This window comes from Corvus moneduloides, chromosome 3 (assembly GCF_009650955.1).
Source record: "Corvus moneduloides isolate bCorMon1 chromosome 3, bCorMon1.pri, whole genome shotgun sequence".
In the NCBI taxonomy this organism is placed as follows: domain Eukaryota; kingdom Metazoa; phylum Chordata; class Aves; order Passeriformes; family Corvidae; genus Corvus; species Corvus moneduloides.
In genome coordinates, this window is record NC_045478.1 from 97,297,605 (window position 1) to 97,324,480 (window position 26,876).

A 26,876-nucleotide genomic window follows, 5' to 3' on the forward strand; every position below is an offset into this window, starting at 1 on the left:
TTGGTTGTGCAAACCTTCTCAAGTTCAAAACAAACAAGAAAAGGAAAGAACATGTAAGTAATAATGGAGTGAGATTAGCAAAATTAATGCACTAAGGCACGATGTAAGGTTCACCTGGCTAATGCAGAGCTATGGGTATATATTTTAAATACAGTATACCTGTTTGAACACCCGTCTGTCAATGCAGCAGATTGTGGTGGGCACTGGGTGAGCTTGACAAGGAGGGGAAGGGGGTGGAGAGGGAGGTGTTGGGGAGGAAGAGCAGGAAAAGAGGTACAAAAATCTGTGCAATCACCACAACACAGGACTATGATACTAATCCTCCCTTAAGACGGGAGTGTTGGACTGAAGTATTTCTGCCTTAAGCTGCTGTGCAAAACTGGAAGCCCTGCTTCTGCCCACACAGCATTCTCCCCTATTTGCAATTCCATTCCTCACGCTTACACAGCGGGAAATCCTCCCCAAAGCTCAGCCATCCCTTGTTCCCGAGCTGGAAACACGCTCCCCCATCCCCGTTTTCCCCCTAGCAAGTTCACAGCTCCATGGTGTTCAGCTGTGACTCCCCAACACTCACTCAAGTTGTCTCACTGCCCTGTAAAACAGGACCCCTGCCCCGGTCTCCAGCAAACCCTGCCCAGAGCCGGATCTCACAGCTTGGATGAGCCCAAGTGTTTCAGGACGGTTGTGCTTATAGACCTTGGGCTTATCCAAGCCAAACACAAGCTCATTTTCAGAGGAAGAACAGTTTACAAAACAAATTCTGAATAACAAACAATAATCTGCCATCACGTCGAGAAGAGAGTCTCACAAAGTGTAAAGAAAACAAAAAAGAGAAAAAGAAAAAAATCGTACATTTAACAATTTTAAAACTTCAGTGAGTTTAAAGTAAAAATTATCTGAAAATAGTTCCAATATGCTGAACCCTCCTGATACTTTGTGGTTTTACTGTCGTGCATTCTCCTTAAAATCCCTCTTCCTCAACTGCTTTTCCTATACAGGGCCTCCACAAAAAGCCAGTGCAATAAAGCTTAAACAATGTAAATTAGTACTGAAAAAACCAATTGCAATTCTCCCTTTAGTTTCTTTTCAGTTCAAATCACTTTGAATGTACCACTTTCACAAATCTATACTGGTTGAACACAAAAAGATTCCTCTGCTGGACTGTTGGCTTTCCACAAACAATTCCCAATTCCTTCTTAAATGCAGTAATGCATTTTTAGAAGTCTACAATATTAACAATTTCCATTCCACTGTAAAGCTTTCCACTAATCTGTTTATTAAATCTGCATTGCTCAAATGTAAGGATTGGGTGAGAGAAGAAGATGTGTGATTATTTTTAGACATAGGATGAAACACTGGCTGGGTCATCAGGCTTCAAATGGAGTGGTTGTGGTATAATGGTCCTACTGGCAGCTGATCCCAAGTGGTGCCCCTCATGGGTCAGTACCCAGGTCAATACTGCTTCATCTGGTCAAGGGGATGGACACACCCTCATCCTATTTAGGAGAAATCAATACCCCACTCCCAATGCAGTTTAAGGGAAAAATTCAGGTCACACACTGCATAAATAACTTCTGGGTTGAGTCACCAACCCTGGAGGTATTTAAATGCCATGTAGACGTGTCACTAAGGGACATGGTCTAGGAGTGGACCCAGCAGTGCTGGATCTATGGTTGGACTCAACCTTAGAGGTCTTATCCTACCTAAACAATTCTATGAATCCATGACATCAACCTTGGGGAGGACTGAAATGTTGGGGCGTAGGGCTGCTGCTCCTCCTCAGCATCAGGACAAACTAGAAAACTGGTTTGACAGAAGTCTCACAATATTCAGCAAAAACAAACACAGATGCAGCAGAGCAGGAAAATCCCAATGCAGATGCAAGCCCACAGGAGTGCAGGCTGGCACCAGCACAAAGAAGCTGAAGATCCATGTAAATGAACTGGGAGGGGTCAGCAAGGGACCCTTGCAGCAGCCAGGGCCGCCCACACACTGGGCTGTCTGAGCAGGATTGCAGCCAACACGCTGGCAGAAATGATTATTCCCATCTGGGTGGCAGCTAGGCACATGTCCAGTTTGGTATCTCCCAGTACAGAGATTGCCCAGCTGGAGAGTCAATGGTAAGGAGGCTGCAGCACATCATGCAAGACCAGAGGCTGTGAGAAAAGTCAAAGCAGGATCCCATATAATTCTTCACTACAGTGGGGAGCAGGGACTACAGGAAAAAAGTGCATCAAACTCTCTTCAGAGGTGTAAAAGGAAGGGGCAACAAAGGAAACTCCAACTCAGCCACCTGTTTCAGCTTTTAAACACCCTCAATCCGGTTTTTTTTCTTTGTAGCTAGGTAAAGTTGTAACCTTTAGTTTCTTCTAGATATTCAATACTCAACTGGAGCAAGACCCAGAGTAACAGTGTCTTTGAAGCCATCACTGCTGGAGCTGGAGGGTGTTGGACCAGATGACCTCCAGTGGTTCCAACCTACATTTTTCAGTAATTCTATGATCTATTCTAGGACAGTATGCATGGTATAGGATTACAAATGTAATAAACCAGCAAGCCAAAACACATTGCCAGCCAAAATGCAAGAATAGAAGATACTACTCTACACTCTTTTGACATACCCTTGTCAGCAGATGCTCCAAAATGCTGTGTCAAAACTCATGGGAAAGGGGGGGAAAAAGGGGGAAAAAAAAATCCAGAAAAGCAAACACAGTTGCTTTGACATATCTGTACATAAGGACTTCTACCTTAAATATGGCAGATCATCCCTTCCTGTGGCTCACCTTTGAGCAACACCACAGGTAACACAAATGCTGGTAGCACTGATCTGGCTCGAAGGGGAAAAAGCATCTGGGACAAAAGGCAAGTGTATTGCAAATGGAAATTTTTAGAGATTCCAGTTGCTGTTTTACTGCCACTAGAACCTACTCTGAAGTCACAATTCAATGACTGCTTTATTGATGTGTTTGAACAAATTCTGATGTCACTTATTAAATACATATGTATCACTCATTTTGTCTCAGTCAGAGGTACTTCTCTGCAGGACATCTTGAGGAAAACTAGGAGAAGAAATTTGTTTGTTTAAACAGAAGCATCTGATAGCCAGCCAAAGGCACAATGAACAGTCTGTAACAAACAGCCCAGGGAAAACAGATTTTCTGTAACACAGCTGATACAACAAGCTCCCCTTCAATATAAATGTGGCACTGGCGTCTCGCAGAGCCAGTATGGCTGTGTTTGGGAATTGAGACCACTGGACATGCTGGGCCAGAAATTCAGCTGATATTAATCCCAGCTGATAAGAACCCCATCGAGAAGAGGGGATCTGGCCTGCTGTGCTTTGGTTGCATATGTTGAAAAAACTCAAGTAGAATCTGATGTGATAACTTTGATTTACGCGGATGGACAGTCCTCCCGACAGAGTCTGTTAAGAACAGGGTAAGGGATTACTTGTTTCAATATGTGATAGTTAAAGCCAGAAGCTGACAGAATTTACCATCTCTCTGAAGAATATGAAACCAGTCCACTCTACACACATAGAATACAGAAGTAAAAATTACTTTTTGCTAATAAAAATAATTAAGATACTGTGTGTCTAAAGTTTAAGATAGCTTTAGAAATCTAACTGAAATTTACTATGAAGGCTGGAACCTGGCCATAATTTAGGTGGAACAAGACGACCCTACACTGGTGAAAAGTAGAATCCAACAGCAAGATAAAAGCCATTAAAAAGCTGTCTCTTACACACACATTGATCTTCCTTCTTCCTGTAGTCACAAAAACATCTCATCTACTCACTGAGAAGTCTATTTTCATTTGAAAACTACTATTTTGGAGAATTTAGTTTTCACTGATGGCCTGTGGGGAGAACGAAGGGAGACAAAAGAAAACAGGCTCATCCAGCACTACACCTCACTCCATATTGCTTAAAGTTGTGGGCATTTACAAACCAGCCCCCAAGCAAATCAAGAAGACTGAGGTGAATGGACTTGGGTGAAAATAACTTTGGAAGTTAAAATACTGGAGAATTTATGCATTAATATGTAATTAAAGAAGAGAGGTTGAGACGCCTTGCAGACACTCAACCATTACTAAGAGCATTCTGAACATTTGGAAAACATAGCCTGTATTGAAAGAGTTTCTGCATGAGCTGTACAAATAGTTCTTGAACTGAGTGCAATTTCTACAAGCAAACTTGTGAGAAGAAGAAAAAAAAAATCATAAAGAGAATGGAACAGAAGGGGAAAATTATTTCAGTAGAAGATTCCCTGCTTTGCTGGCCCAAACATTAAGTCTCCAGAAGACTTCTGATGAACGGAGTACATTCAAACGTGTTGAATAGGTACTGCAGGAATGCTGGCAAAAACATGGCAAAAATGCTAAATGCTGAACTCCTCACCTGCCAAGCTGCAAATTACCACTCTGAGTATGCATCACACTGCTGCAAAGCAAAGCCACCTACACCAATAGCTACACTAGGTGCAAATACACATCCACTCCAACAGCTTTTGTTAGCTCCCTGATGGCAAAGAAATACAACACAAAAATAATTCAACTAACGTGGGTCTGCCAATCAGCCAACAAGCAAAGAGTGAGCCCTGTATGAACAGATGTAAGGGAAGGAAACAAAAACCCCGTACCAAAAAACCCTTTGTGAGGGCATGTGTGGCAGAATGTGATCAGTTACTAAAGATGCCAACACTAAGTTTCTAAATTCCTGTCTGCTGGCTTGTCAAGTGTCATTTACAAAAATGCAGCCTGAGCAAATGAGACTTCATGACTCAAGATAGTGTAGCATCAGAAATACAGGATTCAAACTGGTACATCTGGTTAATTCATTTATAAAATAGAGAAAAACTGAATAACCACTCAGACATTTGAAGAAAGTATGCAGTTGCATCTAATATTGGTACCACTTTTCATTAAACTAGGAAGGTTACATAAGTAAGAGGTTTAAACACATCTACTAAAAATATCAAGAAAACTTAATTGTCCAATTGCACTTTTTTGACCCCCAGTTGTCTCCAGGTCGCTTTAGATGTGCTTATTTGGACAACTAAGGCAAGCAGATTAGACCACCAAAAAGAGCTGGAGAAGCCATTATCTATCCAGTCACAGAAACATAAACCTGAAACGTTTATATTTACACATTTTAACCAGAGAACACCTGTACAGGTAATTCTTAAACAGTTACAACTCCTCGTTAGCAGTTTTACTAGGGACCAGCAACATTTGCAGAACCAAGAACGTGCCTACCATTTTCTTCTTCACTCATCTCACACTAAAAATTTCAAACATACCCATACAGAAACACCAAAGTGATCAAAAGGTGCCTTTGAGACCAAAAAGTATCCATTTATAAACATATCCACGCCAAAAGCCATAGCATGTTTTTTGAGTAATGCGGAGGAACTTCTCTATGAAGAAACTGTATCACAGAGTTTTAACATTCAACAATACTCTAGATTTGTATGCAATGCATCACCTTATCTTTCAACACATTTTGGTTATTGCAATCGCCTCTGCTCCTAAGGCATCCTGTCCTCCCCACAACTTCTGTTTTAATTAAAGGTTTATGTGTTTACTTCAAGACATAATGCTGTCTCCTGTCTTCTGCTGGCCCACATTTCACCTGAGAAAACAACATTAGCCTGTGTGAAAGGATATGCTGGGGGATAACCCTCTTTTTTCAAATCTTAAATCTTCATACTTGCAGCAAATGACTTCCATATGGGCCTGTGCTATTCATGACTGATTTCTACTCAAAGGCAATTCCTGCTGAAAGACTGAACATAACCAATTCAGCCATGTTTTAAGACAATTATGCTCCCACCCCACACCATGCTCCTCGTGCTGTACACAGAAAATTGCTGCTGACATAACTGAGTGATCTACACATTTCTGCTCCAAAACACGGTTTCTGTAGTAATTAACTCCGAGATCTCACACACACACCCCCAGCCTTCCATCCCTTGCAAGGGCACAGGTGGGCAGGCTTTGCCAGCTTGCAGTGGTTTTTCCTCATGGGCTTCTGACTCCCAGGCAAAAACTGATCACCTCATAGAACAAGTGAAACAAATGCTTCTGAACAGCTGAATCTCACAGGCACCATAGGAAATACCAGGAAAAGGAGTCCCCAGAGAAGAGGGAACTGTTGGTGGGTGTGGTGACAGTGTCCTCCTGCAACCCTGATGCAGAGGAATGATCACAAACCTTAAAAAATGCCAGATGGTGCCTCACTGCTGCTACATCAGCGATGTAAAACTAAAAAAAAGCAAGCAAAGAACACCACACCATGCCCGCTAATGAGCCTCACATGTCTAGGCAAGTTTTCCAGGTTAAACGCTCACCAAATAAAATTCATTCTAGAGTTAAAAATAATTAACAGCAGGTAGGGTGCCATTTATAAAGCAGCATTTCTGAGGGGATTGTTATAACAGCAACTGAGCAAACAAGCCTGATATTGCACAAGCTCATTCATTCCCCTGTTTGCTCAAACCAATTGCAAGGAAATACCCTCCTCCTTATACACAAAGGCTTGTGAATATGTTTAAACTTACTCTGTGTGAGAAACAAGCCAGTTAATGGGAATTTCTAGCTGCAAAGGACTGTTTTCATCTAAAATGCTAAAGGACCAGGGTAAAGGTTTCATAGAAAAGTGGTAAAACCCTTTAAAATATAAAATTTGAACCAAAAAAAAAGCCTAAACCACAGATAAAGATGACCACAGAAGTACTTGAGCCTAGGAGAAATATCACAATATCGCTCTTTAAAAGACTCCTGCATAAAAATGGTACAGTCACAAGCATGAGAAAAAGCTTACCATTAGCAATCCCAGTCCTCCATCCTGCTAAATTTTGCTCCCCTTCCAATCCTGGCCTCTTTCCTAGCAGTATTTCAGAAATAGCACTGTACAGTAGGTCCTGTACTCCAGAAACTATTTTACTTGGGTTGCACTTTTCAGCAAAGATGATGCTTCTTGAGAAACCAAGATGATTTCTCTTGAGTTGCACATACTTGTAACATCGTTGAAACTGATCTGATTTTTTAAAAAATTACATTTACACTCATTGTAAAAAGGACATATCACTTTTCCCTCATTACAAAAAGAAAACCCCCATTTTGCAGACACAAACAGTTAATACCTCAGCAAAGCACATGAAGAACCTCTTTAATTATATGGCCCATTGAAAGGCATTGGGGCAAGCTTCTAAAGGCTTAAAACCACGAGGCCCTGAAGCATTTTGTATTTCACGTGACTCCTGACTAATCAGTAATTTCATCAATATTTAGCCCCAACTAATAGCAAAAGAAGGATAAAGTTTCCAGACACAGAAATAAGTTTCACTATATTCTTTGTGATTGCCATGGCCAAAACTAAATCCCACACCTTCCTCTGACATGAAGCAAATACAGTACATAGCCTTTCTCAAAGCCCTGGAATTTGATCGTGGCAGCAGAAATAAAACAAGGGAGGATGTAGATGAGAAAACAACTTGGAACAGGCACTTTTTATGCCAAGCTCATCATCTGTGTTATTAACACATTGCACATGGACCCCATGTAATGTTTTGAGTTAAATTAATCATAATTAATCTATTGACATGGGTACACATAGTACACAGTTATTATTTCCTACAACAGAGACTTATAAAATACCTTTATAAAAAGTTATAAAACTGTGTGAGAAATTAGTATATAAAAAGATCCAAGGAAAACACTATAAATAGACACACATAGTAAGAACTGAAATGATCATCCTGAATGAACTTGGGACATCCTAGTGCTCTATCATAAAGAGTAAGCAAGCAAGGACAAATAAGGACCAGAAACACGATTCAGGCATTCTACATGGGGATCAAGAATGCTCAAGCTGCCCAGGGCAAGAGGGTAAGAGGATTACTACAACCCACTCCTGAAGCAAGGGAGTCCCAGGTGACCTCCCATACAGGAACAATTACAACTTCATTAACTAGAACCTAGAATTACATTTTTCTCATCTTACCATGAAAGTGCAGTTGCGATTACTGAGACAAAATATTTAACCACTGCCTTTGACAACATGAACCAAGGTAATGTTTATTTCTAAGGTTCTTTTCGTAAAACAAGGCTGTTTTAAAAGGGGACTCATGAAAGAGAGTAAGCTGACAAGCTCTCAAGAGTATGTTTCTTTCAAAAGGAGTTGCATGCTGCACTATTGCTGGCAAACAGAGGCAAGGTTGCAAAACCACTTCCATTATAATATTGTTTACATGTTTTTGGAGGTCTGTAACTTTCTCAAGCTTTTCCCTTTTTATTTGAAAGGCTTCACATTCATTCTGGGAACTCTCTCAATAAGCATCTGAATATGCTTCTTAAAATACATATTAAACAAGAATTGTACTCTAAAATGTAATCACTTAGGGACTACATAAGAGTGTCTGAAAAAGCCTGTATGACCATTCCAAACCTGACATCCCTGTTAGCTCAGGTACGCAATCAAAATGTTGGGGAACGGGATTTACACACCTAGCAAGTGGAATAGAATCATTAGGGTTGGAAATGACCTTTAAGATCACCAAGTATGACCATCAACCCTCCACCACGTTCACCACTAAACCATGTCCTCAAGTGCCATATTGTTTTGTCAAACACTTCCAGAGATGGTGACTCCACCACTTCCCTGGCCAGACTACTCCAATGCTTTACAACCCTTTCTGTGACGAAGTTTTTCATAATGTCCAACCTAAAACTCTGCTGACAAACTACTATTTTGCACTCTTTATTTTTTTCTGCTTGTAATATATCTCTGGATTCACAACCTACGTTCTCAACAACAACAAAAGAAAAAAAAGAAGCAAAGAATTCTGAAGAAATGTAATATAAACCAACAAATTACAAACCAGCAGCCTTCCATCTGGAATTATTCAGAGGCACATGTGGTCATATTTTTAACGTAGAAAAGTGTTGTAATCTGATACTTATTTGCCTTTCGTATGATTAGCTGCTCCACAACACACTAGCTTTAGAATATGAAGCTCAAAATCAGGTCTTATAAAAGAAGTATTAAGTTAAAATTATTGACTTCTTAATTTCAGATATTTCCATAAAATATATATTCTAAGGGAATTAGGTTGGCTTATTTTTTCATTTAGCATATAGCAACAGTAAAATGAAATTAAATCACATTTTCTCATCTGGAACATATGCATAACTGCCTTAATAAGGACAGCAAGACAAATAATGATAATTAAACGGGATAATTATATCATTAGCCGGTTTCAAGTTTGGGGTGAGTTTGGTTAATAAACAGTACTATGTTTGTTTATGTTTGATTTTTGAGAAGACACAATGACACAGGTGGATGCGTAACATTAGAGTTTCTCAGAAGGCTTTGAAAAGGAAAATCCATTCTGTCTTTTCATACACCCTTTCTGAGGATGGCAGGAGAAGGACAGGAAGAATTGGAGGAAAAGCAGCAGAGGGAGAAGAAAGCTGCTGGGATTTGTAAAGTACTGGGATGTTCAACGGCATCCAACTGTCTCCCCAACTGCTCTACTACCACACCAAGTTGTTTTTCCTCCCTCATAGCATCTGTCCTGCAGCCACGCATCAAGGAGGTATTTTCACCTCTGGGGTGGGCAGTGAACCACCTCCACCCACAATGCTGGCAGACAGGAGCTCCACAACAGAGACAGACAGGTCTTTGCAAAGGGGAACTGGACCACAGGCTGGCCATACTGGGCAGCACACACCAGCCAGGCACCTTCTTTAATTTCATTGCCCTCAATTCAAGAGCTCTTCAAAGGGGCAGAGGCACAGTGCTATCTTTAGTTTCCAAACCAAGTTTTCAGACCACGATCTGCCCACTCACTTCCCCACATCTTCCATCCTCCAGAGACACGGTGACAAACGGATTCCCCCAGTAACCTCCCACAGAGCCACTAACAGTGACCCATCAAAATCAAAGGCAGCCGTGACACTGGTGCAGCCGCCTGCCCCTGGGCTCCTCAGGGAGGGCAAAGCTGAGCCTACAATGCTCAGCAACTTAAAACTCCTCAAAGGGCTTCTCCAACATGACTGAAAGAATAGAGTTTCTGCTGTCACCCCTGGACATTGGAGAAAGTGGTTACCATGAGATAAACCATCTAGCCTGGCACCTCAGATCAGGAATCAGCTGATTTCCTGCAGAAACATACCCATTATCATGCTAATGGGCACACAGCTAATCCTAAACATTTTATACAAGAAATCGTTTGGGCTTCAAGTGCTCACCTTTTGTTTTTCTCACCCTCCTGCCCTCAAATATAGTCAGTACTCAGTATTCACCTGAAGAAGGGTTATAAAAACAGACTAAAAAAAAATTAAATAAAAAATTCTTTGCTTCCCAAGACAGTAGAGTCACACTCAGGAGCCTGCTGTCCTCTACTGCCAGAGCTGTCTCTCAGCAGCCCCCTCCAGTCCTCCAACACAGCTTCATGCACCACACGGTTCGAGCCATGAGACGGGTCCAGCTCTTCCCCCAGCACAGCAAGGTACCATGCAGATGAGCTTACATGCACAGAGCAAAGCAGTCTCCCCAAGGCAGCAGTGCATTGTACTTCCTCCAAGCAGGGAACGCAGTGAAAACACCACCCGAGCTTGAATCCATCTGGTTTGCTCTTACTGACCCTTTCAAAAATGTTTTTATACAAACAGGAACACTGACCTACTAAAGGACTACAAATTAATGCCTCAAAACTAAAACTGAGGGGTTTTTATGGTAGGCAGAAAGTAGCTGAACTGCTCAACACGCAGAAAAGGGAGTAGAAAAGTGAAATGCAAAATGAGAGCAGAACACCACACACGGCAATAAAAAGATCACAGTATGTAACAGAAGAGCTGCAATACCTCTTGGTAATTATAACTGCTCTATACCACTGCTACAAGTCACTTGGTAGATCAATAAGAGGCAGCACTAGAAAGCACCTAAATACAACTGTGTGTTCAATTACAAAACCAAAGTTTCCTACTTATTACATTGACGCATGTGAGTTCAAAATAATACTCCCAGTAATAAAGCAGATACAATATACACTGTGCATGTGAAACAGTGTGCACAGCAAGAAATCATTAACTTTAACACCGCAAAACATAAAAATTAGCTGTAAAAACAGCAGAGAATCTCCAGTGATCTGATGCTGCACTTCCTTCTAAGTTCCATGTTGTACGTGTGTAATTGCTGCAATAAAAGTCCTTGGAAAAATGACTTACGTCAAACAAAACCATCAAACCATAACGATTAACAAATAAGTGGAATGTATCTCAGAGTATAAAAAGCTCTAATATAAATGCCTTTATGATTATTTGCTATACGTTAAAAAAGTGTAGCTCTATTTTGCAAAAACAAGTTGCTTCCTATTCCCATGGTAGGTTATCTTAAAATGCATTAACCATTCTGCAAACAAAAGAAAAATAACCACAAAAATACAAATAGCAAAACAACCTCATACATGTATGAGTCTTCAGGAACTCTAGGAGTCTATCTTACAAATATCAACAAAACATTTTCTTAATTTATAAAACTAGGAGTAAATAAACTATCCCTAAAAAGAAGTAGAAACTTACCTACTTTCAGTGTTTTACTAGCATAGAAGATGGTCCCCCTGATGCTTTTAGTACATAAGCACACATGAAAAACTAGACAAAGAGAAGAGGGTAATGAAGAAGACCATATGGCAGCCATTATCTTATTAAATAAGAAGGATAATTCTTGTTAGAAGAGAACTGAGCAGATCCTGGTTGGACTGAACAGCCAGTATAGTGCAACAGCAGCAGCACCCTCCTGCTCCAAGATCCCTGGAAGTGGCCCAGCAACACAGCAAGTTAGCAGAACATCAATGTGATTGAGTTTTCCATTTTGAGAATGTGAATGGTTCACATAGCACTAAAGGTAAATTACTAAAACCTATTCTAACACCTGTTTCCAAGAGAGAAAATTGTTTCTATAATGCTGAAACCACTAGAAGTCAGCATCTGAGGAGAGCACAGATTAGAAAAAGGGTGACATGACATAAAGTAGCCCATGACAAGCACGGTGAACATGGCAAGTATGTTGTACACCACCTCAAGAGTTTTCCAGCAAAAACTTAAAGTGAAAAACAGAAAATAATATCACACATAGAGTAGAAGTTTTTAAAAAACCCAAATAATCACAAGAAGTCACCCACAGAGAAACTGGAGAGGCAATGGTAAATACTACAAAATTACATCATGTTGGACAATCTAGGTATTCATAGTGAGGAGCACATGTCACAGTAGTCTAACACAACAGAAAGAAACACCATTTGCTCTGCAGAGCACCCCTCCAGCAGCTGCAGCTCGTCAGCATCCCTGTGAAACCTCACAGGGAGTTCCCCAGGGTGGCTCCTGCAGTCTCCAATTAGAGGCCTTTCTTCCAGGAGCAGACATTTTCCTTTCCCTTCCCTGCTACAAAGCTGCTTGTTCACAGAAAGTCGTAGCTATACGTGATACGTAATTATTAACATTAGCCCTATTTTGTGCAACCACACGGAAGTCTCTGCTGTCACACCACCCAGCTTCCCTACACATCACTTAGGACCACATCTCCAGCGGAATTAGCAAAGAGAAGCAGAGATGGTTCCCATCTCCAGGGTCTTGATCCGGAGGGGTTACCCCAGATCCCAGTGGGGATCCAGCTCTGCTCCCCAGCGGGACAGCGCCCACGGGCAGCACGTGGCTCAAGGCCACCAAGCAGCTGCTCTTCGTGGATCTTGGAGGAGAACATAGGATACAACATGAACTGTGCACAACACAGAAGGGGGGATGTTAACACACACACATTAAGGCTGATGAGGCAGATGAGAATCACTATGTGATTCTCAGCCTGTTCCTGCACCCCTATTTCGCAGCAAAGAAAGACACAGATCAAAGGCAGGAGCCGGTACCTGAGGCTGTTAAGCCAGTACTGCGACTCAAGGGTTTGTAACATCCCAGAGTAATTATGCTGATGAAGAAAACTTGAGTTAAGAGTCAATAGGCAACTCTTAGATGACATCAACCCTACCCATTCCTCTTCCAAAAATACATACCCAAAAATCACATGACAGTAGAAGAGCTGTTTGCCAAAATGCAGCTTCTTGTTCATCTTAGGCAAGTCACTTCTTTCTAGTAAAGATTTCTATCTTCTTCTGCCTGCTAATTAGTTTCACTTTGAAGGTATTTCGAGTTTTAACCCATACGCTGTATGCAAAAGACTCTGCAAATAGCAATATGGCAATAGACCAAAAAAAAAGCTACTTCAAAGGTAGCTTAAAGTTTTTTAAAGCCAAAATACATACTGCAATGCCTAAGATAGTCAAGATCCAGCAATACTGACAGGAAACTAAAATGTGCATTAATCGCACATCCAAAAGTAAGTCCAGATAGGGCTGTATTACATAACAGATATGTTGTATGTAAGGTGGGGGTCAGTCTCCAGGGAAACAAGTGATACAACAGAGGAAATTGCATCAGGACAGGTTTGGATTTGATATTGGGAAAAGTTTCTTCACTGAAAAAGCTGTCAGGCATTGGAATCAACTGCCCAGGGAAATGGTGGAGTCAACACCCCTGGAAGTATTCAAAAACCACCTAGAAAAGGCACCTGGGGACATCGTTTAGTGGTGGGTTAACAGCTGGACTCAATGATCCCAGCGGGCTTTCTTTTCCAACCTTAACAATTCTCTGATTCTATAATAACAATGTTTCAACTGAAGAATGCATCTACACTTTAAGGAGATTACAGGAGCACTATGTAATGATTTTGTGCAGTGTTTGAAGAAGTCAAAAAGACCTGTAGGAGATGCTGCTGAAAATGTAATATACCACCAGTTCCAGTACAAGCTGTAATGGCATTCTCTGACATGTTCAGTTATGGACTAAAAAAGGCCAGACTTTGATTCCTTTAAATAAAACTGGGGAAGCGGGTGGGGGAATGTCAGTGGGTGTACGACTATATATATACACATACATACATATATATATACATATATATATATACACATACACCCAGACACCAGAGTCTGGAAATTTCCCAATTAGTTCTGGAAACTCAAATAAGGACTATTCAAATTTTATCTGTTTTAAATTAACTTCAATTAAAGGCTGAAAGGCAGATGTAAGTGATCTTATCAAAACACAAATCTGCACAAACTGACAAATACAACTCAAGCTGCAGATACTCTATGCAAGTTTTCTTGTCAATTCTCTTTCACTTTCCTGCAATTCCCTGTCATTTTATCTATAGCTTTGAAAAAAAAAATCCCTTTGTGGTCTGTAGAAAACAAACAGCAAATGTTGCCAAAAAAGCAGCAGCCAAGTTAGAGCCCTTTGGCTGGTCAAGCTGCTGTAGCTATAGGAGCAGGAAATTGAAATGTCTACTGCAAATAATAATTAAGTAAATGCAGATAATTAAAAGCATATTAGCAAGAACCTCTACAAGCAAACCTGTATTATTTAGCTAGGCAATAACTGACCTGATAGGCAGAGAAGGAAACAAGGTAAAATCTCCACTCTGACAATGCTTCAAATACCTTAACCCAGTAGTAAACAGCTTACACTCTTCATTCCTGAGGTGGATGACCACGCCGACATTTGACTACTAAAAGTCAAATCAAATGCTCTCCCAACCTCATATTCCTCTACCATCAGAACACTATACGCACATACAAATATTCCCGTAGCAGAGCCACAAGCTTGGCACACACACACAAAATGAATGATCAAAAATCTCTTCAAAACTCAGATGACATGATATAATGAAAAACTGGTCTCCCATCTCCAGTTCAGTAAGCAGGATGCCAGGTTAGAGTCCCACACAATACCACATCAGCTCACTGACAAATTATGCCAATGAAAAAGCAAAATCAGTTTCCTCCAAACAAATGTTTTCTGTATTTGCTAATGCACACCAAAATATTTTACCCATAATAATCCATTCTGCAGTACACTAAGATCAGAGATTGGTAACAACCACCAGTCTGATGCCCACAGCTTGAATTCCTCCAAAGTTTAAATAGATAACAACTATTAACATCTAAAGGTTTGGCATCTAAAAATGAAAAATGGAAGCCTATTTCAGAATTAAATTTGTCATCCGGTGAGCCTTTGAGCCACCTGGTCAAATGGAAGGTGTCCCTGCTCAGGGCAGGGGGCTGGAACTAGATGATCTTTAAGGTCCCTTCCAAGCCAAACCATTCTGTGATTAAACAATAACTTCTACTCTATATTTGTCCACATCATGAATAAAGTAGGATTGTTTTTTAGTTCTTGGCTGGGGTGGTTCTAAACTTCAGAGTTTACAAATTTGAAGATTGCCAGCTTCTATCTGTTTTCTTTGCACCTAAACCAGCTAGCATGGAAAAGCTTGCAGCGTGATGTTAATTTCACACAGGAATTATCCACACTTTGACAATTTTCCAGTTGAATCAAAAATGTATATCAGTTCGTAATACCATTACTGACTAATATGCTGGGTGGACTTTGGAAATGCACCACCCAAAGTTCTACAGCACTTGGGGGCCAGCAATTGTTTCTTCCTAATTCAGATTAGTTACTCTAGCAAACAACACAGGAATAGTGCCATACTGGAATATCACTTCTAATGAACAACTAGCAAGCCCAATAAAGTGTTCAGGGGGAAAAAAAAAAAAAAAAAAAAAAGTGTTTTCCAAGAATCTGATACCCATTTTTCTCTATGTATAAGAAGAAGAGAAGCAATTTATATTTTTAAAGCTCCTTTGAAAATATTTCAAATCACCCAACTCTTTGTTTATAACCAACACTTCATCCCTCCAAGCATCTTTCAGAAAATACTACAGTCACATATTATAGAAAATACAGAAAAAAACCCAGATCTGGAGATCAGCACTGCCAACATGTTTTTCTTAAATATGTCATATAATTTTCACGGAAAAATGCCATCATTAAACGCTCAGAAAATAGACATGCAAATGGACTCAGTGCTGCTTCATGCTCATCCTATGAAAGAATATAAAAAAGAAAATAAAATTATTTTTAAAAAACCCAGAGTTTGTACTGCCTGTTATTGTCCCTCTTGCCTCATGGCTTTAATGGATACATGTAGAATTCAGAAAGCAAGCATCACAGCCACAGAAACCACTGATTTCCTGCCAGGTCTCTCTGATGGCATTTGCACAGCACATGCTGGGAGAGGAGGAGAGAGCAGCTCAATGCAGAATTTCATAGTTAAACAAAGTTGTAATTACCTCCTTGTTAGAGCTCGTGTTTAAAGAAGCTAAGTGATACTATGCAGGCACGAGTATTGCCATGTCTCTGAATCTTTCAGCTGAAAGAGTTTAATTTATGGCTCCTACTGCTGGAGGTTCCTCCTTTCCACACCTCTCTTTGGAAACAGCGAAAAGCACATTTTTAGAAATGCTCTTCTGAAATTCCATTCAATCAAACTGCATCCAAACAACTCCCAAACTGTACCGGTCGCAATGCACTTTCACACATCTGAAGTGGACTCTGCTTCCAGATGGATGTGTGCAGCAATCACCTCAGAACTGCTCCCGCTCCAAGAGTGAGTTCACCACAGCTCCACCAAACCAGAGATGTGCGAGACAACCTTTCGCAGCGACCCTTCTCCTTCCATTCCACGTGACCAGGTCTCCAACACCTACTGCTCCTGGGAAGGAATTCGGTCAGTTGTGCCCTACCTGACAGATTACATCTACACTTCAAAGCCACTCCAAAGTCTGCCTATTGGTTATAGAAGCCAGAGCTGCTGTAAGATATGTAATAAACACACAAAAAAAGTTACTCTGGGGAGGTGGCATCCTTCCTCAAAAACTGAACTTGTAAAACTGAGCTCTACTCTGCCATGTTCTAACAGAGCTTGCCAATGCAAATCTTGAGTTCTAATGAAGGAAAGATCCATACAATGCACACAGCAGGAAACGCCTTAAGAAAATGGCATGGTCTGCTTGTGACCAAGAATAAGGGGGAAGGAAGCAAACTCAAGCCCACCCTACTGCTGTTCTTTTCTACAGTGATGAGCACAAAGCTCATCAGAACTCTGATGTAAAAGCAACATTTTTCTTTTGTTCTCAAAAGAGAAAAAAAAATATAGTAAACTGTAAGGAAACAAAAAGTTCTACCATTCATCTTATGTATGTTTGGGACTGTTAAATTAGTTATGCATGTGCAGGCTTGCTTACCTCAGCCACTGACTGAATTTAAGCATTTTAAAACAATTTCTAGTACCCTTATGTCATCATTTCATTAAAAACTATAAAAAGTGGTGAAATCATTACCTCTTTGTTTGGACAGCAAACATAAATTTCTTGTCAACAGCCATTTTCTCGCTTTTGTGTCTCAACTCAGAATAAAGAAATCCAAGTCTTTTGTCTTTAAAATTATAAGGCTCCCACGAAAACCTATTTTCATTTACTTTAACTAAATCATATTTCTAGATCTAACTAATTTACAGCATCCCTTTAGGGAGCCAAATCTGGGGCTTAGAACCATTTTTTTTCATTTATCCGCTGGGTTTCAAACTCCCAATTTTCCCAGAGGATTATGAAAGCCTGCCAATTTAGCTTGATGCATTAAAACTGTTTACACAAATCCAAAATACAATCAAACATAAACCAGTCTTGGTTTCAGCCTTCCCCTGCTGTATTTTCTAAGTCCAGAGAAACTGGCCAGAGAAATGGGAACCAACTCCAGGCTGGAGCACTGCATTTACAGCTACAAGTAGGGCTTCAGTGAAACGAGAGAACCAGGTGACAGACAGCAGTGAGTATTTTTCTTCAATTTAATGCAACATTGGAAATTCCATGTAATTGTACAAAATATATCATATCCAACAGATAGCATACCCATTTACAGTGCATAGCTGTTGCTCCCTCTCTTGGCCCCTCACTCTGCATTTCTATTATGCATAAGAGTCACTCACAAGAACAAGAAGAAGCTCCAGAAAGTTAAGAAGAGGTATTTAAATACAAAAAGTAAGCCTACTTCTACAATAAGAGAGATTTGCACTCAAAAATATCTTGCTTAAAAAGCTACAAAAGCATGCAATCCACATCACCAGATGGGGCAGAAAGCCAGTGTACACCACCAACCAAAGAAAGAAACTGGATTCTCCAAGCAATTGCTAAAAGACAGTTGTCCTTTCCAACGAACAGCACTGTCATGCAGAGTAGAGCAGTGCAGCCATTAAAGAGTCAGGAACGGGGTCGAGAAACCAGCAGTTAAACAACAAGACACAGCTATATTTAGTAAACAAGTTAGGCTGAAACTGCTAAGGATGAGCAAAAGAGGCAACCCACTGAGAGGCAAAACAATCAAAAAACTAATTAAGAAAACCCTAGTTTATTCAACCCAGTAAAAAGTCTTAGGGCAGAAAGCTTAAGAATATTGTAGCACTCACTGATGGTTTGTAGCGTGAATGCTTATATCATAGAGCAAAAAAAAAAAAGTTAAATAAAAATAAGAAGGGGAGCAGGAAGGAGGAAGGAAAGAAACAGGCAAAACGAGAAGAGAAAAAAATTTTTGTATGTTCCAAGATTTAGCAATAAACTCAGGCTTTTAATGATTATGGTGCTGCTTTCCACATCCCACCCTTCCATGAGCACCACCCATCTACTTTCTTTGAACGATCAGCTCAGACTCCAAGCTGCTCCATGGACACAAGCTTTTGCAATCTGAATGCTCACATGTGTACTGCCTAAAGAGCACTCAAACTCTCAGAAAAAACTGCACATCACCATGTGGTGTCCAGTTATCCATCCTTCAGCATTCAATGAAAGGAAAGTCCAGAAAACTAGAATTCTGCATCAATTTAAACAAACAGATGAAGAAAAAGAGGCAAGTAATTCCTCTTTAAACTGCTGATGCTCACTTGTTTACAGAGAGGAAAAGCGAGGTGAGCAGTCCTTCCACCTGAGCTCCTAAGTATCCGCAGGAAGATTCCTTGAAAAGGAAGTCAGTGAAGCTTATGAAAAGTTGTTTATGATGTGATTTTCATGTCCTAAACAGAAGAATGTCCCTACTAGAAATACTCAACACCAGCAAGAGCAGTCACTCTGCTGGTGTTGAGTATTGCACTGTCATCATACATGCCATGTGCTATAAAATTAATTATCCTCTAACACCCTTCCCATTACATTATGTGTGGGTAAAACAGCAACAACATTCTTGGCCTTACAATCACATTCATTAAGGATTAGGTTTAGCAAGAACTTAAAGAGGGAAGGGAAAAATAAACCTCAGTAATTTATACAAACCACACCAGGAAGGGAAGCAACTCTGAAGAGCAAGGAGTGACATGCAGATCACCCTGTACTTACTAACAACATGATTAATAACAACGCTGCTTACAGAACAAAATGCTGCTTCAGAGAATTTCTAGGAACACTGTTCTTGATCAACTTTTCCCTCTTACATACTTTATGATATAAAGCATAGAAGGAAAAAATCCTTTCAGAGTAGGTTCTTCAGGCAAGAGACAATCCTGTCAGATAACTCTACTGCCATATCAGAAGTATTCAGTTGGAGAGTAAGAAAAACACACTGTAAGGCCAGAAATTATTGTTAGGATCCCAAGCACGAAAAGCCTTTCTAAAGGAAAGAGAAGTTCTAGGAGAGGAGTTCTAATAGACTACTGTGTTAGAGATACTGTTTCTTTTTTGTTGCTGTTTGTAAAAGTGAGTGTTACTAACAAGGAAGGCAAATATTGCCAATTGCTCTGTGCAAAAATAGGACTGTTTTTTTAAATACAAAATCCTTTGCTTTTCAGCTGGCTAGAGAGCAAAGGGTTCCTTCTCACTGCACATGAACTAAAGATCTCTTCAGCAAAAGGTGAGCCGCCACCACCAAGTTTCTAAAGCAAACAGCCTGTTCCCTCCTTGCTGCTGGAGTTTACTCTCCCCTGGCACCAGCCAAGGCCATCCTTTTCAGGCAGGGGAGAATGATGTCCTGCCAAAGCTTTTATTTTTAAGAAGACCAGCACAGTGACAATAGCACAGAGCAATCCCACGAGCAGAGCCCTGTGAATTAGGCTGAGCTCACTGTTGCTATGAGCAATTGCGTTGCAGCACCACGGCCACTTCTGCAGTCTAGACGGGCAACGATAAAACCTAATATTCTAGCCCAAATAAATGACAAATACCCCACACACTCATTTTTCTCGGTAGTAAGCCCAGCCAGAGATGAATCATGATGCACACACGCTTTCCAGGCTCACAGCACCAGTGACCACAAGATCCTCTCTGCCTGAGCCCTGTAGCAGCTCTGCCCCCACGCACCAGGGGCTTTGGAGAAGCCTTACCAGGTTTTAGCACAGCCACAGGTTCAACAAGCACTGCTGGCTCTTCCAGGGCTGAGAAGCAGCACACATTCATAACGCTGCCTCAGAACCCACCTGACACAGACAGCTTCTGCACAATAAAGGCAAGAAGTGGGGGAAAATGGTATGAACTTACCTCCACGTCACCCCTCCAGTAAGCAGTTAGTATATAAACCACAGTTAATAGCAATACATACACAGTGACAGAACAAAATGTAGATACTACACAAAATGATAAAAAAATAGCTTCTTTTATTGTCTCCAGTTCTTCATCCAGTAACAACATCAGAAGAGCAAAGCATTGGTCTCCACTTCGTAATCCCAGCTTTCCTTTACTTTCTATTTCTCTGAAAACAAAACGCAACGGCTCAAACAATCTTTTAAAAAAAATCCTAAATTATTCTGCTTGCCTGAGACTTCAAGACAAAAGTGATTTTAACTTCTCTGTGAAAATATCTTCAGCCATAGAGAATCCTTCAGTAAAGACTCCTTCTAACCTTCAGGGCATCCTGCACAGCTGCACAGAAACCACAGTTTGAAATGAGAAGTTGAGACTTCTCCATTTTTTTATGAGTTACTATTCTGCCACAGACCTCAATAACAGAGAGAGCCCTTTTGAAATGCTTTCCTCCATGTTGTTATCATACACTAGTGACAAACTTGGAAAAGGCTGTAGCAATTTTTTAAATATAATCTGATGAATGCTTCCATATCTTTGTTTACCATGAGTTATTGTTACAAAGCTCAACTAGCAGAAGCTTTCTCAGAAGGGAGAACGATGCAGCTGCTAAAAGCCATGGAAAACTATCCACCAAGAGCACACCTCACCAGCCCCAGGCAGCCTGTCAGGGCTGGCTCTTCCTAAATCTCCCAGCTTAGACACGACACAGCAGAGTCACCCTAAGAGCTGACAGCTACGCACAGCGCCACCTGGTCCCACCTACCCCCTGCTCCCACTGCTTCCCTCCCACCACCTGTCATGCCTCTCCTACTCGCTAACAAATTTAGGCAGAAACCCACCAAAACAGCAGGGGCAAGCAGCAAGGCAGTAAAGTAATACAATCCGTGATGATACCTAAAAATCAAAATTACTGTTGGCAAAACTGTCAGTCTTCTGCAGTCCTGCAGCCGGCTCTCTGACGGGCATGTCTGAACCAGCTCAACCCGGGCCCGCAGGCGCCGGTGTGAGAGTGGAAGAGACACGGGGCAGCAGTGCAGAACAGACAGGAGCGAGGGATGAAGCAGGATAACGTTTCCTGACAGCCTTAGCTGCACTATTTCCCACACGGGCCTTTTTGTTTCTTTGCCTTTTTTTTTTCCTTTTGCTAGAACTCTCTGCTTGACTCTTTTGGCAGAATCAGCAGTGCTTTCTCTGCCCTGATGCATATCTTCAGGCTGTTTTGATGAGGACCCTGAGAGGCAAGGGAACTTGGCAGCGTCAGAGCCAGACGCCCATGCTGTGCTCCTGTCTCAGCCAGGGCACAAGGCAAGAGCCCAGACACCCAGTCCAAGCTCACAGACTTCTTGTTCCCATTCAGAAGCACATTCTTTGACTTCGAGGGATGCATCGGGAAAAGCAGATGGCCAGAATCCATTGAGCCCTCTGACAACCGTCATGTTGGAAATGCCAAATGTAAGATACGACTGTCCTACTTGAGACAATAAATGGGATTCAATTACCACTGGGATATTCTAAAGGTATTGAAGTCACAGCAAACGGGAAGTAACTCAGTGCTTTATCAAAATAACCAATACCTATTTTAACTGTGCAAGTTAACTCATAACATATAGATTTTTTTTACTGTATATAGTAATTCTATAGTCTTAAGTAGAGTGCTACATAAGCACTTACTAAGCCAATAACCAAAACAATTTTCTAAATTACATATAAAATGGTTTCTTTCATCTGTTTATTCTCATAAAAATTTCAATGTGGAAGCCAAAAGAAAACAGCTGCGTAAAGTATTTTCAACTGCAAGAGACATGCAAGAAGGTATTTCTGCCCGTGCTAGAGGGCACAATCTGTAATAACATTTCGCCTTCCAGATAATGACAAGAGGCATTAAAAGGACAACTCGCTCTCTAATAAGCTTGCTTGACTGGTTGAGCATGCACATACATAGATAGCACAGTTTTGCCAACAATAATTTTAATTAATTTTTACATTTCATTCTAAATTACATTAATTTACGGCCTTCCTAAAAGACATTTAGCAGACAGCTAATTAAATTCAAGCCATTAGATTTTAATTAGAGATGTTTAAAAAAAAAAAGGTCTCAGAACAATTCACACATCTTTGTGAACACTATGTGCTCATTAGCAGCTCGAACAGCCAACAAGTGATTATAAATACAGAAGAGGACTAAGCAGCATGATTCAAACCTGGAAACAAAAAAGTCACGTAAAGTTCCACACTTCAAAGCTAGAGATTCTGGGAATGCCCTCTCCTCAGCCCAAGTCCAGAAAACCTCTGAGCACCAGTGCTTGCCACAAAAGCAAAATCAAAGGCCAAACAGCAGTGACTATCATAATACACACTTTAAAAGGTTGAGCTGAGCTTAATCCTCATTAAATTCTAATAAAATCACAGTGCCTTCCTGAACAAACAGTGAAACAAATTAAAGGTCCAGATGGAGCCCCCCTTAATAAGACACATGGGATGCCCCAGTGAGCCCATCACGGCTCCAGCACAAGGTGCTGGACCACCTGATGGTCCCGTGCCACTGCTCAGTGAGCAAACTCCGCGCGAGAAAGGAAAGCTTTATTATTTCATAACTGAGTTTTTCCTACTTCCAACAGAAAACAGTTATTTCTAAATATCGACCTCACGGGGCCAATACTGCATGAGTTAAAAGCAGTATCTGTGTGCTTTGATATGGTGATTCGTTCCTCTGCTGGGTTAAGAGGTTCATAAATATTAACCATGCCACATTTGCATATGTCACCCACAGGCACAATCTTCCCTCTGAAAACAGGGAACAGAACCCGTGCAATTCCTCCATGTGTCGCTTTCTGATCGCCAGATCTAAAATGGCCATGGCAGTTACTTGAGCAAGGACAGTATATCTGGCAAAAAGCCAAACTACCAAAGCATACTGTTAATTATGGTGCACCAGTTTGGTTTGGACAGATGCCCAAAATGCTGGAGTTGACATTTCAAAAACTTGAAAGGTTAGGATCACACTCAGAAGTATTTAAATGAGTCAATTTTTCCAGAAAATTGAGAACTATTCACTGTTACTACAGATTTTATGGGAGCGATGTAAAAATTATTAATCTTATTTTTAAAAGGCACAGATTTATTATTCTACAAAAGATGGAGTGAGTTTGATCACCAAATGCCTGCAATAGATGCAGCGGCACCAAACGATGAGAGCAGCAGGTAGGCAGCACTGCAAAGCCAATGGTCTTATAATGTGCAGAACTAGAAACTTACATGGTTTACAACTCTTACATTTGGATACATTTTCAGTTCACACTTGTAATCAGGACAACTTAGTATTACATGCAATCTGTCCCCCAAACAAGTAAAAAACTGGGCTGGTGAAGTATTTTTGCTTCAAGAAACTGATGAGAATTTGCCGCAGCCTTCACAAAACTGGAGGGAGCGCAGCCTATCAGTTTTCTGGCAACATTACATGAGCAAGCAGTAAGTATTTTCGATCACGCCACGGCTCCCGGCAGAGGAACCTGCCGCCCAGGCAGGCAGGAGGGCTCCTCGGGCGCACGGACGGATGCTCGGACACCGGGAAGGCGCCGACTGCCCCGTTAGCATTCCCACGGATGCCGCCAGCGCCCCCAAGTTTCCAGGGGTGCTGCGATCCCCTTGGAGCCGCCCCGAGCCGGGACAGGGTAGAGCTGCCCGCGGCTCCCGGGGCGCTCCGGGGCTCTCGCTGCGACACCGGGCCCGCTGCGCCCGGACCGACGGCGTCCCTCCCGCCCCGGAGCAAAAGGGAGAGACGTAAAACAAAATAACATTTAAAAAAACCCGTAACAACCTAAGCCGAGCCATCAGCCCAAAGCCAAGCAACTAGCTGGGGGAAGCGCAAACCCACGGCGAGAGAAGAACAAAGAAGGCAAGTGCAGCCGGAGCTCTCGCAACAGATGGTTTGAAGCTGACCAGATTTCGCGCTGGCATCCCCTCCCCTCCCGCCGCGGGCGGTATTCGCACGCACCGGCCCGGCCGGCCCCGGGCAGTCCCAGCCCGCGGGTCCGGCATCCCCGCCGGCCGCAGGTGCGCGCCCCGGGCCCCGCCGCACCACGGGCTGCCCGCACCTCGCCCCGTCCCGTCCCGCCGCCACTCACCCAAACTCCCGGCGAAACCGTCCATCTTGTACGGGGGGAGGCTGGTGCCGGAGCCCGAGGCGAAGCCGCCGTCGTGGTCGGCCGGGACAGGTTCATTCACCCGCGCAGCGGCGGCAGGCAGCGGCGGCGCCGCAGCCCGGCGCTCGCAAGCCGCCCGGGGCAGCGGCTCCAGCGGCTCCCCGCGCTCGGCGGCGGGAGGCGGCTCCGGCGACTGCTCCTCCTCCTTCTCCTCCTGCCGCTGCTGCTGCTTCTGGTGCTGCTGCGGGGCCGGCGCTGCCCGGCTCCGTCCCTGCGCCGCGACCCCAGCACGGCAGTGAGTGCCGAGCTGCTCCCGCCCCCGCCGCCAGCGCCGCCCCAGCGCCCCGTGCTGTCGTGCTTCCGACTCCGCCCGCCCTGGCAGCCGCCGCTTCCCCTGCGGGCGGGCCGGCCGCGCAGCTCCCGCCGGCGGGCGGGCAGCGCCCAGCGCCGCGGGCCGTGGCTCCCGCGAGAGCGGCGGGCGCGGGGCTGCGGGGAGCGCGGAGGGCACGGAACGCGCTGCGGGGCGCGGCCGGGGCAGCGGCAGTGCCGGGGCCAGCGTGCCTTCTCCGGCGTGGGCTGGCCAGGAGCAGCACCTCGGATCACCTTCAAAAGCTTGTGCTGTCGGGCGGGCTGTGGGAGAGTTAATTGGGCGACTTAAAAGTATTCACCCCAGCAACCAAAACAGATTTTCTTAGCTGAATCTCAAAATGCTCGCTCATACTAGTTCGGGGAAGTTTTTCCTCACTGAAGTTAAGCCAGAGGAACTGTCACTTCTGTACCCTCGCATTTCTTGCAGCCGGGCATAAGCCACTCCCGGCGCTTCCAGCCAGCCGGCTTCCTGACCGTCTCCTCTAACTTCCCGCCATGTGCTTGATGCTGAGGGGAAAAAAGCAGGACCAGAAATTCAAGTCAGCCATGCTGCATACTATCTAATCGCCCAGCCAAGGCGATTTCGTGTGTTAAACAACATCATCAAGTTGCATGACGCACTTTCTCCTTGGTCAGGAAAAGCTCCGTACCAATCGCAACATCCTGTTTTGCTATAAGTATTTCCCTGTAATGCACTCAAGGCTAGTGCTGCAGTTACACACAGACGTGGGTAATTGCCTCACGAGCACGTCCCTGGCATTTGTAGCTGGGCCCTCTAATGACAGGCTGTGGATGTTGTTGAACAGGACTGGGGAGACGGCGGAGCTGGAGAGCAGCACAGACCTGCTGGGAGCAGCCCACATTTCCCAGCACCTTCCATCCGCTTAGGCAAAAGCATCGTTATCTTGCTGATCTGCAATATTAAATAAACCCAGGAGGTTTATGCTCGCCCACATTAGAGAAAAGCGCCTTGAAATTTTTCATCAAAACCTAATCTCCACTGGATTTTCCAGCAAATTTTACTGAACAGCTGCCACAGCAATGAATTTGAGTGCAGCTGCCTGCAAAACTACATTAATAATCCAGCATCATGCATCCTGTAGTCTTGTCAAAAAAGATGCCCTGCAATCGATCTGCTATAAATGAGCCACCATTAGCTTCTAAGTTCTGGACATAATTCCTAACAGGTGTTAGAGTACCTACCTGCACACAGAGTATGTTGTAGAACAGCTGTATGTAGGCTACTTTCATGGTCTTTTAGCTATGAGAAATGGCTCCTGCAGTCAGTATAGTCCAGTCAAAATTCCCTTTAAAATGCTTCATTTTACAAACAAAAGCAAGAAGAACCAGGCACTACAGCTCCAGTCCTCTCTCCCCACCCCCTATTTATTGCCTGCCTCAGGGCAGGTTTCCAAGATGCTCAGAGCATTGGGAGTACACGGAGAAATCTCTCAAGCTAGGAAAGGAAAAGTGCCCTGAGAATTCAGAACCTGTGCACAATTTTCTTCAGAAAAAAGTCCCTTCCCTGGAGGCAGAGCCTTATGTAAATTCTTCACGTGGGACTTGTGTGCATCAGGTGTGCTGTTTTGTTAAACAAAAAACCCCAACCGAACAAAGCAAGTCCAGCTGCTGCCTTCAGCTCTTCAAAACCATCCTTGAGATACACCTGTAACTGAGGTATTGCAAACATCCTTCAGTTTTTAAGTGTTGCCTCTATTTTATAGACTGGAAATGGAGGTTCAGAACTGAAGATGGCATCATAGATCCTTATCTAGATGTTTAATCCCTACTGAAATTGGTTAGGAGCCTAAATTAATACCTTTGATTAGCTGTGTTGTGCAGAGCTTGC

At 42.7% G+C, this 26,876-nt stretch overlaps 1 protein-coding gene and 1 long non-coding RNA gene across 3 annotated transcripts in view; both read right to left on the minus strand.

Annotated features, from left to right (window-relative positions):
- The window catches only part of EML4 (EMAP like 4), a 149,285-nt gene extending 124,268 nt beyond the window's left edge, over nucleotides 1–25,017 (minus strand). Inside the window, exon 1 of the mRNA XM_032102873.1 lies at nucleotides 24,641–25,017. Coding sequence (XP_031958764.1) covers nucleotides 24,641–24,665 — 25 coding nt within the window. The 5' untranslated portion in view covers nucleotides 24,666–25,017. The remainder of the gene's footprint in view (nucleotides 1–24,640) is intronic.
- LOC116441220 lies at nucleotides 20,570–21,610 on the minus strand. Of its 2 annotated transcripts, none has more exons than XR_004238968.1 (2): nucleotides 21,411–21,610; nucleotides 20,570–20,682 (listed from the first exon to the last, which is right to left on the minus strand). It is a non-coding gene; the product is annotated as an uncharacterized LOC116441220 (long non-coding RNA). The 2 variants fall into 2 exon arrangements; XR_004238969.1 differs by having other exon boundaries at nucleotides 21,356–21,610.
- Nucleotides 25,018–26,876: the final 1,859 nt, after the last annotated feature.